General features: G+C 33.7%; 1 protein-coding gene across 1 annotated transcript; it reads right to left on the reverse strand.

Annotated features, from left to right (window-relative positions):
- Window positions 1–596: 596 nt before the first annotated feature.
- Window positions 597–14,994, reverse strand: CLEC2B (C-type lectin domain family 2 member B). Its single transcript, XM_004052683.5, has 5 exons — window positions 14,020–14,994; window positions 7,330–7,404; window positions 5,001–5,164; window positions 1,895–1,998; window positions 597–798 (listed from the first exon to the last, which is right to left on the reverse strand). Exons 2-5 carry the CDS (start codon window positions 7,400–7,402, stop codon window positions 690–692), a joined length of 450 nt encoding a protein of 149 aa, XP_004052731.1. The 5' UTR covers window positions 7,403–7,404; window positions 14,020–14,994; the 3' UTR covers window positions 597–689.
- Window positions 14,995–16,035: the final 1,041 nt, after the last annotated feature.

Consider the following 16,035-nt stretch of genomic DNA (forward strand, 5'->3'; position numbering starts at 1 on the left):
AGTTGCATATGACAAGAATGACCCCATTTGTTTGATCAACTTGTACAGATCAAAGAAAGATTAATTTTCTTTTGGGTAAAGCCAGTTAGCAAACACATACGGTGAATGATCTCCTCCTCACCTTCACTCTTAAAGCCCCGCCCCCCTTTGTTTTGACAGATTTCAGTTCAGACTGAGTCCTAGTCTCTTTTCCCTATTGTAATAGTCTTGAAAAAAATAGCCATTGTCCATATAACATTGTTCAGTGCCATTCTTGCTCTGTCAGGAGGTACTTCATCTTTCCATTTATGTCTTTGTGGACTCCCAGTTTCACATTTTGTTCAATAGGCCATAATCTCCTATTCTGGTACTCAAATTGTTCCATATTGGGTCATGAAAGTCCTGTCTAAGTGCTATGTCTGTCCTTGATCCCCACAATTGTTTTCTGGTTTACAGTTAAAAAAAGAAAGAAAGAAAGAGAGAGAAAGAAAGAAAGAGAGAGAGAGAAAGAAAGAAAGAAAAAAACTCAGCAGAATACCTGTAACCTTTTTTTGCCAATCTTTGAAGTGGCTTTTATGTGTCGCCTGATGCATAAGCAGAATTAACCAGACAGGTACAAAACTTGAACTTTGTTTAATTAAAAAAGTACTTTGCTGGTTTTACACTTAATAATGTTATTTTCTATTTTCCCCATTATCTTAGACATTAACTTAGTGTATTCTTTTCCTGCAAATCCATTTTCTTTCGGTGTAACATCTAGCTGTTGCTGCACCATCATCACTGAGGTAGGCACATCCTTCACTCCCTCTCATGCCAAACCTGCAACAAAGGGATTAACCATTATGTAGTCATGTGATTTCTTCCTTGCCCACGGACACCTTTAAACAAAAATTCTACTTGTCTAAAGTGCTGCAAGGTGTACTATGGCACAGTTCTCTCTTGCTAGTGTTGAGATATCTATACCAATTTGGGTCAAGAGAGTTTCTTTTCCAAGAATTTTTTTTTTTTTTTTTTTTTTTTATTATACTTTAAGTTTTAGGGTACATGTGCACATTGTGCAGGTTAGTTACATATGTATACATGTGCCATGCTGGTGGTATATCTCCCAATGCTATCCATTTGTACATGTTAAACTGGCATTAGGTTGGTTACATGTAATCAGTGGAGCTACCAGTTCATATAAACCAATGGTTTTCAATTAGGGGTGATTGTGCTTCCAAACCAAGGGACACTTGACAATATTTGGATTTTTTTTATTGTCTCAAGCGGAGGCAGAGGTGAGTAGGGTGGATAGTTTATCCAGGGATGCTGCCAATGCCTTACAATGCACAAAGAAAAGTGCCCCTTTTCCACGACAGAGAGGTATTCAGTACAAAATATCAGTAGTGTTTCTATTGAGAAACTCTAACATAAACTAAGTGGCTAAGTGAGTGAGAGTCACCATTTGGGATGTGTACATACATTTTCCAAATTATAATGCTAAAGATATGAAGTCCAGGACAAACTGCATAATAGTGAAATTGCAAATAAAATCAGATGAAAATGAACATCAAATTGAAATTGAACTGTAAAAGACATCAGAAAGTAGTCAACAAAAAGTTTAAAGAAGAGTCATATAATTGGACAGGATAGTTTATAATCAGAGAAAAGTTTAAATTGGGGTGGGGGGAGTTGTGTATATGAATCTCAGGTCTTTATTTTCAAAATAGCCAACTAGGAGATCTGTTCCCTTACATCTTAATTTCCAACCTTCATGGTTGCCTCCTTACATGAATCTCAATATATATTCAATCTCCCCTCCATCTTTCTAACATGTGCAAAAATCTTGGGCTCTAGAGAAATTTAGCTAAAGCATAAGTCCTAGAGAAGGCTGCACTATCTAAATTTAAGTGATCCCAGAAAAAAGTAAACTCACGATTTGGTAAATGTAGCTCCATCTACCCATTGTCCTGTTCGATTTTTTGCCATCTTCAGTCCAATCCAGTGATCAGAACTGCATTTATACCGCCTAAGAAAATTCTTTAGAGACAAAATTAATTTCAAAATCATACATGCCAATTTTTACGACAGCCTACTGTGTACCTCTTGTTTCGTAGGTTGTGAAGTGCAAGGCAACAATTGTTCAACTCCTGGCCTCACTAGAAAATAGCTATGGAGTTTTGAAAAAGTACTTTAGTTTTCCTCTGACCTTCAGTTTTTTTTGTGAAACAAATATGTTAGATACATTTTCTTTAGATATGATTCCAAATTGATAAATGTTCAATTTGAATATCTATTCCTTCACAATTTTCAAACTGTAAGCTCCTAGAAAGACAAGTTTGAAATTGAGCTCTCGCACAGCATTTCCAATTACCACATATTTATTACACTATTTGTCCACTTCCCAGTAAATAGTAGTAGTTTCATTTTAGTGTTATGTTTTACTTCAGTTTATCTTCCCAAACTACATAGGTGAATACACACACATACACATCCTCATATATCCAGTTTCTTTAGAACCTAATTATCCAATTTTATTTTTCTGCTGAACATTTAAATTTCCAAATACATCATTCAGAAATAAATACAATGCTTTTTTTCCTGACATTTCTTCTTCTGATGCATTATTTAACTTACCTCGACCTTGCTTAACCCTCGACCTTTTTCTTTAATCATAGAATTACATGAGAAAGTCCTTGAGGCTACTCTGCTACTAAATAGCTTGGAAACTATATTCACACTGTATCACTCTACTTTTCAATTTAAGAGAAATATAAAGGAGGTAGGCCAGATCACAACACTATGGTCAAATCCTATCTACCCCAACAGTGACACCTGTGACTTCTGACATTTTAATACACTATCTTCACAGCATTTCATAAACTAATTTGAAAAAAATAATTAGTTGGGCTAAGTTTTGGCTTTACAAATAAACAGATTAATGAAAACATTGTCCTACCTTCAAAGGCCTTCATTTACAGTGAGGAAAATAATGTAAACATAATGTTAGAAAATATTCTACTAGACATGGAGAAGTTATCAGTGTGATCAATACAATGTGAAATTGGAATTTACGGAAACAAAATATGAGTTTTTAAGGGAAACTTTGACATAGTATGTGCTCTAAGGGAAGAGTAGAATATTCCGTGTAAATGCAGACGGCCAAGGAGAAGAGGGTAATTCATAGTCTAGACTCAGGAAAGAACTTCAGGAAAGGCTTCAGGAGAGAGCTTGACTGGTCTTGGTGATAGAGAACTGGGAGATGTGTTTCCTAGTCCTGCTCTATGAAAAATGTTAACATTATTTGCTCAATAAAAGCTTGCCCCATTTTAGCCCCTTGTTAGAAGTGCAATAATTCTAAATAGGTGGAAATAGATATAAAAATATTTTGTAAGACAAACTTTATCTCATATTATTTTGTAATTAAAATGCACATTTAAATTAAACTATTTTAAATAATTGATTACAATTCTTATGTAAATTTCTTCTCCGCTCCACAGACAGCTTTACTTCATTCTGTTTGTCACTTAAATTTTGCCAGTGTATGTAGTACATAATAGTCATCCATGGTCTTCAAAATATATCAGGATATTTTATGATCAGTATTTTTTCTTCATCCAAAGAGTACAAGCATTCTTCCCTGATACATTTGAAGATTTCTCTTAAGTTCAAAACTAATTATTTTTATGTACTTCTGGTCTTCACATTCCATGATCCTCACTATTTATTTAGTCAATCTTTGCTGACAATATTCCTGTAGTGGACATATTTATTTTAATATTGATTGTCTTTACATTTCTTCATCTTTCATTTTATTAACACTCATTATTTCTCCATCTCACTGCTAGTTTAGCTTTCTTTCCCCCAAGAGGAACTGTAAGGAACAGTCAGAGTGTTTCTCAGAATGTTCATTTTCAAAAGTCTTGCAAAATTCAGCAGTGACGTTATTGACTACAGAAGCCCTTCCTATGATATTAAGCTTGCACCTTAATTCTTGATTTGCAGTATCTACTCCTAATCCATCTAGCTTTCAACATTTTACTACCTTTTTTTCTTGCAAAATAGTTTTGTTTCCTTTCACTGACCTATAAATTGGCTCTGCCTGATTCACATGCATTTAAATTGGAACCAATCTCCAGGCAGATTGAGTAAATAAACTTTGTTCACCACAGGGGTAACACACAATTGTCTTTTAACAGTGTTGACTCTTGTGCTATTCTGCTTTTCATTGAAACACTTCTCAACAGCAATTATTTGCAAAAAATATTTTTAATCAAGTTATATTACCTCTTATAGTTTCTTTTCATTCTTAAAGAGACCAAACAAAGGTAAGTATGTTTACAATATAAATGACTAGGGGAAAGAACAAATTTCATGAATGCAGAGGTGCAGTTTTTCAATCCCTTGTTAAAGTTCTTGGAGAGCCTCTTTACTCATAGAGATTTTGTCACGTAAATCAAAATTTATTCAACAAGGATCCGTTAGACTTTTCATTTGTACCTGCTTTGTGCATAATGCTAAGGATAAAATGTCACAGAAGACATGGTATCTGCTCACTGAAAACTGACACTCCGGTCTAGGAGGAAATTTTGATTTTCCTCTCTATTGCATTACTGGTAGAGAGTGTTCTAATGGAAGCTGCCACGGGACCTCAGAGACAGGCAGCAAAACAAAATGGAGAAGTCAGAGCAAAGTTTCTCTCAGGAAGTAGAATGCAGAATCCCCTCCTTCCTCAGACAATTCTCCTTTCTTGGTGGAGTATTGGCTCTTAAAACGTTTTCAAACATTATCAAGATCTTCTGTGTACACTCTTTAAAATATAAAGATAGGTATTAAGTCTACTACTTGATGTTAGTCTTACATTCTTCAAATAAAGCATCACTAGGTGTTTCACCTTTATGTCACATGGCATATTCTGAACATCTTCAATTTTCTGCATAGATAGGCATGAGTGAAAAGACTTCAAGATTATAATGGTGTTTGAATATTTCTAATGCTCCGACTCAAGAAAATTCACAAAGAATGTATATTAAATTACTTACCATTTCTTCTATGTTGTCAATTATAGTTAGGTCGGCATGTTGAGTGGAACAGTTGTATTTACTTGAATTCCAATCTCCTTCTTCTTTAGAGAAATAATAGCATTTGTTTTGGAAACCAATCCAATCATATGGGCATAAACTCTGAGAATCTCGAGTTAGTTTAACTGGAAATGAGACAAATATATATCTTAAGTACCATATAGAATAATATGCTACTGTGTTTTGAGATCACTGGACACAGGTTTTTGATGTAAAAGATTATGGTCACTATGAAAGTTGTATATCTATTATATGATAAGTTGAAAAACTTTTATGTCTTTGTCATGTTAGGTCAAATGACAGTAGTTTAAGATTTATCAGGGCATTTCTTTCAACTTCAACTTCAGTGATACGTAGGCCTTCCAGGAGCCAACAGAATTATTCTACTTGTGTAGGTTACCGTTACCATTTCTAGGTAAATGAATTAAAAGGAAATCCTAGCATTATCTAAGAGTAATACAAGTAATAATTGGTATTAGTCACTAATGAATCTAAACACATGATTTAATCTACAAAGAAGCAACAAAAATAATAAAGCAAAATACAAAATAAGTTGGACTGCTTATTGTCAGCTAGGAATCACCATCACTGTATAGCTCCGGTTTAGCCAATGAATGGAACTAACATGAGATTTGGAAGGTGGAAGTAAAGCAGAAGATATAATTCCTGGAGACCATGAGCATAGGAACTTCACAGGTCTTTCCATGTGTTCCCCTGTTGCAGTCTTGGCAGCTAGATATCTTAGCTTCTTAGACTTTCCTCCAAATGCATGAGTGCATTATGCCAATATTATTAGTGGCCATTTCTCCTCCAGCTTGTAGCACAGCCCCAGCCTTGAGCTATGCATCACTTCCAGATAGACACAATTACACTACTTTAAAATTCAGAAGCTCTGTCGATTGGAAGACATGACACAGAGGGTAAACTTCAGCTTCATAGTTAAAGAAGATATTTGCAATACCTATAAACTACAAAGAGTCTCATCTAGAATATTAAACAACTCTTATGAACCAAGCAGAAAAAGAGAGCTAACTTACTAAAATATGGGGAAAGTATTGAAACATTCCCATCACAAAATATTACACCTAAATAAACAACAATTATGAAGGTACTGAACAGTATTGATCATCAGAAAAACGTCAATTAAAGCCCAAATCGGGTAACAACATGCACTCACTGGAATGGCAAAAATTGATAAAACCAACAATAAAGTATTGACATGGCATGGAGCAATTGGAATTCTCATACACTTCTGCTGAGATTATCTACATTTTTGGTAAAATACACTTAAGTTAATCTATGCATATTCTGTGCTTAATAATTCTTCTTATAAGTATATCTCAAGTTATTTCCAGTATTTATTAAAAGACAAAAATATAAAATTATACAGTTGTTCACAACCACCCAATTTGCAATAGTCAAAATGTAACACGATCCAAATGTTCATCAAAAGTGATACATAGCAGTGAAGGCACTATACTAAACATCCGCTAATACAGCCTGAGGCCAACTCAGCTCACCTTCTGTTTTTGTACAACCACCAAGTAAAAATAATTTTTACATTTTAAAAAGAAAGAAAGTAATCAAAATAATTAAAAATGAACAATATTTTGTGACATATAAGATTTTATAATATTTATATTTCCATGTTCAATTTTATTGACACACAGCCATGGTCAATGTCTATGCATTTTCTATGACTGTGTTTCTATGAAAAATTAAGTAGTTGCAGCAGAGACTGTATGGCTAACAAAGCACAAAATATTTACTATCTGGGTCTTTTTATAAAAAAAATTTCAACCTTTTTCCATAATAGTGAGTTAATGAACTTCTGCTACCTATGATGACATTGAAAAATCACACAAGCATAATGTTGAATAAAAGGAAAAAGATACAAAGATACATGCAAATTGCATGACTGTATTTATGATACATGCAAATTGCATATTGTATTTTATATGTATTTAAATTTGATTATATTTATATAAAATTTTTTAGTAGGCAAAACTAAGCTATAGCAATAGAAGTCAACATAGTGATTAACACAGGCAAGAAAGTGTTGAATAGAAGTGAGATTATCAGGGTGAATAATTTTACCATAATAATTTTGGTATCTCTGATGCCTTACATAGGTCATGTAATTAATAAAATTTATTCATTTGTACCAATTAAATGTTATCATGTATAATGGGAAGATAATGAGATACTGAGAAAAGATCATGACTGAGAGAGAAAGGAATAGGATCATACATAGAAAGCCATGAAAAATAAAATAAAGGATGTAACTTACCTATCAGAGTAATAATATTAGTTGTTATTAAAACACCAAAAATTATAAAACACTTTTTATGTTTGGTCATCATACCTGAAAAATAAAAATAAAGACATTTAGGAGACTTCTGGCTCCAAAATGATGGCATAAAAGTAAGTTGGCTTTAATGTCCCCCACAGAAAACAACAACAAAACATTAGTGCTGTGATTATCCCCAGCAATATCCTAGAATTCAAATATGAGAAGAAGACAATTCCTGGAGCCACAGGAAAGTGAAAAACCAACAAAAAACTCCATACAGATAATAAGAGAATTAGACTTCCATATCCATGAGGACTCTCCCTGCAATCTTTCCGGTACCCAAGGGCATGGAAACATCATTCCTATACTGGAAAAAGTGAGATCAAGATGGATAACCAGCTTCCCCACCAGCTTGAGTTTCCTGGCAAGAAACTTGCCCCTGCCTTAACACTTGGGAAGCATCGGGGTGCCTGAACGAGGACAGGCAGAGACAAAGTGGGGAGGCAGGACTACCATCCCCAATACCAGAAACTGTGCTCTGTTACTTGGCCAAAGGAGATGTCAACTTAGAGTGGCTGTCGAGCAGCATCATGGTATAGGAGGTTTGTTGCACAGGTCCCCTGGGCTGGAACACCTCTTCAGTCTTCCCACACTACTGGGATATCCCCTTTGGAAGCACCCTCATTTGGTATCAGTGGCACTCTAATTGTTTACTAGAACCAAGGCAAACCTGGGTTAAGGCACCATGTAGGCATAACAAGGAGGCTGAAACCTAGCCGCCGCCCCCCACCCCCCAAAAAATCGACAGGTAAATTACAAGGAATATTTAAACAAACATATTCAATGTAAACCAAAACAAGCCATATAAAATCCTTCAACACAAAGACATAGATGCATATCCATAAGAAACAACAGCAAACAGGGAACTGCGATACCCCTAAATGGACAAAGTCGGAATCAGAGACAGATCTTAATGAAATGGCAATATGTGAGCACTTGTACCAAGCATTCAAAATAGTAGTTTTAAGAAAACTCACTGGTCTCTAAAATAACACAAAAAACAATTCAGAAATATATCAGAGGAATTTAACAAAGGGATTGAAATAATTTTTAAAAATCAAAAAGTGATATTGGAACTGAAAAATACATTTGCTGAACTGAAAATTTTATTAGCGGCTCTCAAAAGAGAATGGATCAAGAAGAAGAAATAATCGGTGAGCATGAGGATGGGCTTTTGAAAATACACAAGGAAAGGAGAAAAAAAGAATAAAAAGGAAGGAAGAATGCCAACATGTTGTAGAAATTACTGCAAAAGACCATATCTAAGAATTATTGGTGTTTAAGAGAGAGTCAAACCAGAGCAAGAGGTAGAAAGCCTATTCAAAGAAATAATAACAGAAAGTATTACAAAGCTTGAGAAAGAGATAAAGATTCAGGCAGACAAAGGTCAGAGAACACCAAACAGATTCCGACCCTAACAAGACTACCCCTAGGCATAGAATAATCAAACTCTCAAAGGTCAAGGAAAAAGAGAGGATCCTAAAATCAGCAAGAGAAGAGAAGCAAATAATATTTAAAGGAGCTCCAATTTATCTGATGATAGACGTCTCAGTGGAAACCATACAGGCCAGGAGAAAAGTGATGACATTTTTTAAGTGCTGAAAAAAAAACCAAACCCTGCCATCTAAGAATACCGTATCCTGCAAAGCTAACCTTCAAATATGAAGAAGAGACAATGTTTCCCAGACAAACAAAAACTGAGAGAATTCACCACCACCAGACATATCTTATAAGAAATGCTAAAGGGAGTTCTTCAACCAAAAAGAAAAAAACACACGAACAGAAAACAGCTGAATATCTAAAATACACTGATAAAATTAAGTGTATGCACAAACCCAGAATACTCTAATACTGTAATCGTGGTGCACAATCTTCTCATATCCCTAGTAATGAAGACTGGAAGATAAATCTATCAAGAACAATGATAACTGCAGAAAAAAGTTAAGAGGTAAGCAATAAAAATATGTGAATTGGGAAAGCTAAATTAAAAATGTGTGAGGGTGGAGTAAAAGTGTTTTTTTCCTTTGTTGCTATTCTTTGTGATATAAGTTGTTATCTCTTTAAAATAACTTGTTATATCTCTAAGATTTTTTATAAGCCTCATAGTAATCACAATGCAAAACCTATAGTAGAGTCATTAAAATAAAAAGAAACTAATTAATATATACCACCAGAGAAAATTATATAACCCCAAAGAATGACAGTAAGAAAAGAAAAAAGAGAGAAATTTAAAAACAACCATAAAACAAGCAACAAAACAGCCCCAGAAAATCCTTACTTAACAATAATAACACGGAATTTAAATGAACTCAACTCTCCAATTAAAAGACATAAAGTGCAGGCCGGGTGCAGTGGCTCACGCCTGTAATCCCAGAATTTTGGGAGGCCAAGGCAGGCAGATCATTTGAGGTCAGGAGCTCAAGACTAGCCTGTCCAACATAACGAAACCACGTTTCTACTAAAAATACAAAACTTAGCTTGGTGTGGTGGTATATGCCTGTGATCCTGGCTACTCAGGAGGCTGAGGCAGGAGAGTCGCTTGAATCCAGGAGTTGGAGGCTGCAGTGATCCGAGATCATGCCACTCCACTCCAGCCTGGGCAATAAAGCAAGACTCTCTCTCTCAAAAAAAAAAAGCATAAAGTTAAAGTGGCTGACTTGGTAAAGAGAAAACCCTAGCTGTATGCAGCCTACAGGAAATCTGCTTCACCTATAAAGACACACAGAGAATGAAAGTGAAGGGGATGAACAAAGATATTCCATGCAAATAGAAACCAAAAAAGCCGGAACAGCTATACTTATAACAGATAAAATAGATTACAAAACGAAGACTACTTTAAAAAGAGACAAAGGTTACTATATAATGCTAAAGAGGTCAATTCAGCAAGAGGATATGACAGTTCTAAAAATCTATGGACCCAACACCAGATCTCCCAAGTATATAAAGCAAACATTCATTGATCTAAAGGGAGAGATAGACTGCAATGCAATAATATTGGGGGAGTTTAACTCCTCACTCTGAGTAATGGACAGATAATCTAAACAGGAAATCAACAAGGAATATTGGAGTTATACTGCACACTTTACCAAATATATCCAACTGACACGTACAGAAGCACTGCTGCAGAATACTCATTATTTTTACCAGTACATGCAGCATTCTCCAGAATAGACCACATTGTAGGCCAAAAAACAAGTCTCAATAAATTCAAAAAAGTAGAAATCTAATCAAGTATCTTTTCTGACCACAATGGGATGAAGCTAGAAGTCAATAACTTGAGAAATCTGAGAAACTGCACAAACATGAAAATTAAATAATGTGCTCCTTAACGACCAAAGAGTCAATGCTGAAATTAAGAAAATTTTAAAAATTTCTTGAAACAAATGAAAATGGAAGCACAATAAACTAAAATCTGTGGAATGCAGAAAAGCAGTACAAAGAAGGAAGTTTATAGTAATAAATGCCTTTTAAAAAAGGTAAAAAGACTTCAAATAAATAACCTAATGATGAACTTTAAGGATTTGTAAGAGCAAGAACAAACCAAACCCCAAATTAGTAGAAAAAAGAAGTGTTAAAAAATCAAGCTCTTTCTGATGAGGTTTCTTATCTTTCATATATAACCTTATTAATATCATGAATTATTTATTAATTTTCTTTAAACCTCAGGTATCGAAAAGACAGGAAGTTTTTTCTCCATTTTCAATGCCATGAATCAAGTAAATATGTCAGTATGTCATTCCGTTTTTCTCCCCATGAGTTGGCATAATGTAAAAATATAGATGTTAGAGATATCATGATTTCAAAATCTTGATCAAACCTTTGTGGCATGTAATTGTATTTTCTTACCCCCATTTGATCCTATACTCTTCATCCATTAACTAGTACCATTTCTATATTTTTTCAAATTAAAGAGCATATGTGTGTTGTGTTTTTAGAAAGTATAGTTACAACAGGAAGTAAATAAAAGGTAACTTTTGCTATTATTTTTTTCTTGTGTTATAGTTGTCCTGTTTTTAAATATTTTAATTATTTTGTGTGTGTTAAGAGTGTAACGATAATTTACATTTGCAGCAAGTGGAAGTATTTTTTGAGTCAATTTCATATCCGTTATTTGAAGGAGGTACTCAGACCATTTTGATATTCTTTCTTCCAGAATGACTGTTGAAAAGAAAACCCTAAGCTGCTTAAATCAATGGCCTTTTCAATTAAAAAAAAAATCTAGCTTATTGAAGTAATGTTTCTGAAAACTGTGAAGGGATTTTAAAAAGAGGAAATAACTTCGAGCTAACAGGTAGAGAGAAGGGCAATGCACATCCTGACAATATGAGAAATCACAATTTGCAGATACAGCGGAAAATAGGAGCCCTTTCCATCGCAAAGTTGGCAAGGTATTAGAGTATAAGGACTTGGTGGTGTATACAGAGTTGGTAGATTTTACGTACAGATGACCCCAGCTTCAAAAAAGGTGATCGTACTTTAAATGTGGCAAAGAAACAGTGTGGCTTTTGTTACGAGTGCAGCACAAAATAGCAGAGCTAGACCCGAAGAGGTCATTTATATTGGAACATGGTCTTCTCAGATGTAATCAGTGGAAACTGATGAACGGAGACCATTATAACACTTTGGTGTCTTATACAACCTGGGAAACTTCACATAACCTTGGAAGAAATCTCTCACTCTGAATACCACCAAATGACAGAAAGTAAGTAAACTGTCCTGTCCATTCAGTGGGATGGAGACTTGAAGTAACATTTAATTTTATTTAAATAACTAATGAATTCAACATTTATTGCACTTCTGAATATGGAGGTACAAATTTAAACCTATTATGTGTTCATTCTCTACTTAATCTATATCATGAACCCTGAAATCTAGCTTTTTACACTCAGCATAAGTTGTTTTCAGTTGTTTTTAATTTCCCAGAATCTTTTCATTGTTACTGAATTCTCAATACTTATTTAGGAGGCTGTAATTATTTACATGAGTTATCAGAAAAATGACTGGCATTGGTAGAATGTGGTTAGCATAGCTGCCTTTCAAACAAATTAAAAAATTGTGATCTCCCACGATGAAGCTGATATCAAAACATGAATTTCAAAGTTGCTGAGCCTTCTTAACGTTTGATGAGGCTATGCTTAAAAGGACACTTCCCCAGACAGTTCGAGAACAATGGATTTAATTAACAGTGTAACTAAAATTGTTCTATATTTAAATGTATAATCTAAACAGTTAAGGACTGCAATTGTTTTCCCCATAGAAAAGTTTCAGTGACTCAACTGTTTTCTGTTTGATTCTGCTCTCTAAGGAAAGATAAGAAAGATGCAGAGTGACCAATGCATTTAAAATCAAACAGAATATTATTTTTCTTAGCTAATAGCTATAGAAAAAAATCATAAAATACTGATAAGCAGAGCAAATAAAATATTTGTTAAAATGTATATAAAAACTGGCTGAATTATATCACACTGCCCTAAATTACTACTATTAAAACGATGTTCATAATTTCAGATATATATGTATCTATAATATATACAATATTATACTGAATATATTATTCAGTAACTTTTAAAATATATTCATATGTAATATGATATATAATATTGTATTATATAATGTATTTATATACAAATGTATAAATTTATACAATTGATTGAAAGTAGAAAATAACTGGTTTTACTAGTGGCTGGAAGGCATTCTTAAAACTTTTGATTAAAATGATATTTTATGCTACCATCAAATATTGATCTCATTCCCCCCAAACCTCTTTTATCTAACTTTAGGCAGAATTATAAAACTGGTTAAAATAAGGGAGGAAGGATAAAGTGTGCATTCTATTGTACCACAGCAATAATTTTTTTGACCGTAGCATACGCTGGTAGGTTGACATTTAGTTAAACGGGAAATGCTTAAAGCTCATCACAGTCCCTAATCATGGATCGTTGTATTGAATGCATTTAGTTTCAGCCTTTTCTCTTTCAAATATTTTGACATAAATAAACCCTGTTGAAATCTCAAAGATGTAGCTTGGATCTTATATATTCTGAACTTGCTATTTAATAAATCCAATGTTACCAGGTTGTTTCATAGTGTATTTTTTAGAACATTTTCTTTCCTTATCCTTCTTAGGGTTGGTAAAGACATCTCCATGGATATTGGAGTACTAGCAATTCCTTAGTAAGAGTAGGAAAGGGATATATTCTTTCTGTTAAGTACTCCTAAAGCCCGGAGTATCTTTACACCATCCAATAAAGCAATCTTTAAAAAATTATAAATATTGGTTAAATTTTTCATATTATGTATGCATTCTGAGAACTGTATGAGTATCTGGATCATATCTAACATCTTCTCAAGTATTTGTTTTATAAAATACTTAGTAAAAATGAAACTAAATCTTGAGCAGTTTTAAGTCATGATTAATCCTTCTCCATTGTAATTCAAATAATGTAAAGTAAGTCTGAATTTATTAGGACAAAACAGTCATATGCAAATCTCAATCTTGTTATAAGAAGGAATTTTCTAGTTTCACAAGAGAAACCACAAAATTTAATTCTTTTCTCGAAGGCTTTAACATTCTGCATCACAATTTCATAAATAACGGTCATTCTAAACAAACAAAAATGTTCTTACCGTGCTTCTTTTAATCAGTGTTTTGATTTTCTGCTAGCAGCTTTGTGTCATGTCTTGCAGAACCTCTCTTCAAAGTTGTAACTTTATTTAACTTTAATATAAAAATGTTACTCTTGTTTTTACAGCACAGCTCCAAACTAGAGGTATACCGCTTTTGAAGAGTAACTCAAAGTATAAATAGCATTTTGCAAACTGGAAGTAACCATGTGACTATCTATTAGTCATACTGTTGTTTATTACAATTTTCTTTTCGTCAAAAAAAAAAAGCTTGCCAAGGAGGAAGGAAGTTTGTGATATAACAATTTAAAGCTGAAGAATAAACACATATTTTCTTACTTTCTCAACGGGGATTCTCATCTGAACCACAGAACAGGAAATTGCTCAAGTGGCTGTTTTTCTGATTCATCCAGGAGTGGTACTTAACATGTATCCTTCCAGAGCTGTAGGAGAGGCTGATACTAATTAATTAAACAGCATTCTTTAGGACATTACTGCTTTCTTATCCTGTGTTAAGAAAGATCACCTTAAAAGCGATAGAATCAAAGAAAAAGCAATGGTTTAAACTTTGGCTACTGAAAGAAAAACAAAAACTATTATCTCTCTCTCAAAGACAAATGTGTGCAAAGTCACACGTGTGGGTGTGAGCACACACACACACACACAAACACAAAGACACACAGAGGGAAAAAAGAAAACGAAAGTAACAAAGTGCCCAGAATGTTATCATCAGCATACAAGATGACACCATTATGCTTTTGCTAAGTTACCAGGCCACAATTTTATTTTCAAATCTGCTCTAATCAGTTTCCCAGTGATTTTGTATTACCCCTCAACAAATATATTAGGGAGGAAACTGAGGAGAAGAAGCCAGTGTCCTGCAAGCGGCTTCGGGATTAACACTGCATTTGTTCTGAGAGAGAAACTTTAAGAGGAAAAGCCAATGAGAATAGAGAAGAAACTGTAGTACAAAGGAATTAAAACAAAGAAAATATGAAGAGAATAAGAAATACAGGTTTAATCATTTCTGGGCAGAAGGAAAGGACAGATAACAAAATTGCTCTTTTCATTTTTGGACAGAAAAAAAAGACACAAAATTCATGAGGAAATGAATATATTCTACCTTTGTTGTTAACAAAAGATTGTATCCAAAGAACTACTAGAAAAGCATGTATAGAAAAATATAGAGATTACTCAAGTATGGTTGAGTGAAATTTAGTTTTGTTCCAAAAAGGAAAACAGTCAAGATACAACAGTTAAGATATAAAACATTTTCAACACAAGAAAATGTTCCCCGCTGTTGCTTTGCAGTTCATCCTCACCCCTGAAGCCAGGCAGCAGCCAACTTACTGTCAATAAACATGAGCTTTGCTGGTTTTAGAAATTCCTGTTAAGCAGAATGATACAGTTGGCAATTCTTGTAAGTCTGATGTCTTTCACTGAGCATAATGTTTTTGAGTTTTATCCATGTTTTTGCACAGATCAGCAGTTAATTTCTTTTTATTACTGAGTAGTATTTCATTGTACAGACATAAAATATTTTTATCTATTTTATAATAAAATGTATACATTATGACATTGAGCTTTTCCCACTTCTTGGATATCATAAGTAAGGTCAAAATAAACATTTATGCAAAAGTTTTTCTATTGACACATGTTTTTTAATCTTTTGAAGAAATACCTGGATGTCAAACTGCTAGGTTAGATAGAAAATGTATGTTTTATTTTATAAATGTATTTTTTTCCAAAAAGTTGTGCCATTCCCAACATGAATATTGGATGGTTCTATTTGCTCCACATCAATAGCAATATTAGATATGCCCAATCTTTTTCAATTTAACCATTCTAGTAGGCATGTAGTAGAATCTAAATGTGATTTTAATTTGTACATCTCTGATGTTATATTGAGCATTTACTCATGTGCGTATTGGTAACTCATATATCTTTTTTCAATGACTTATTTAAATATTTTTCCCATTTTTATGGATTTATTTGTTTCCTTATGGTGATTTTTAAGAT

Source organism: Gorilla gorilla, chromosome 10 (assembly GCF_029281585.2).
Source record: "Gorilla gorilla gorilla isolate KB3781 chromosome 10, NHGRI_mGorGor1-v2.1_pri, whole genome shotgun sequence".
Lineage (NCBI taxonomy): Eukaryota > Metazoa > Chordata > Mammalia > Primates > Hominidae > Gorilla > Gorilla gorilla.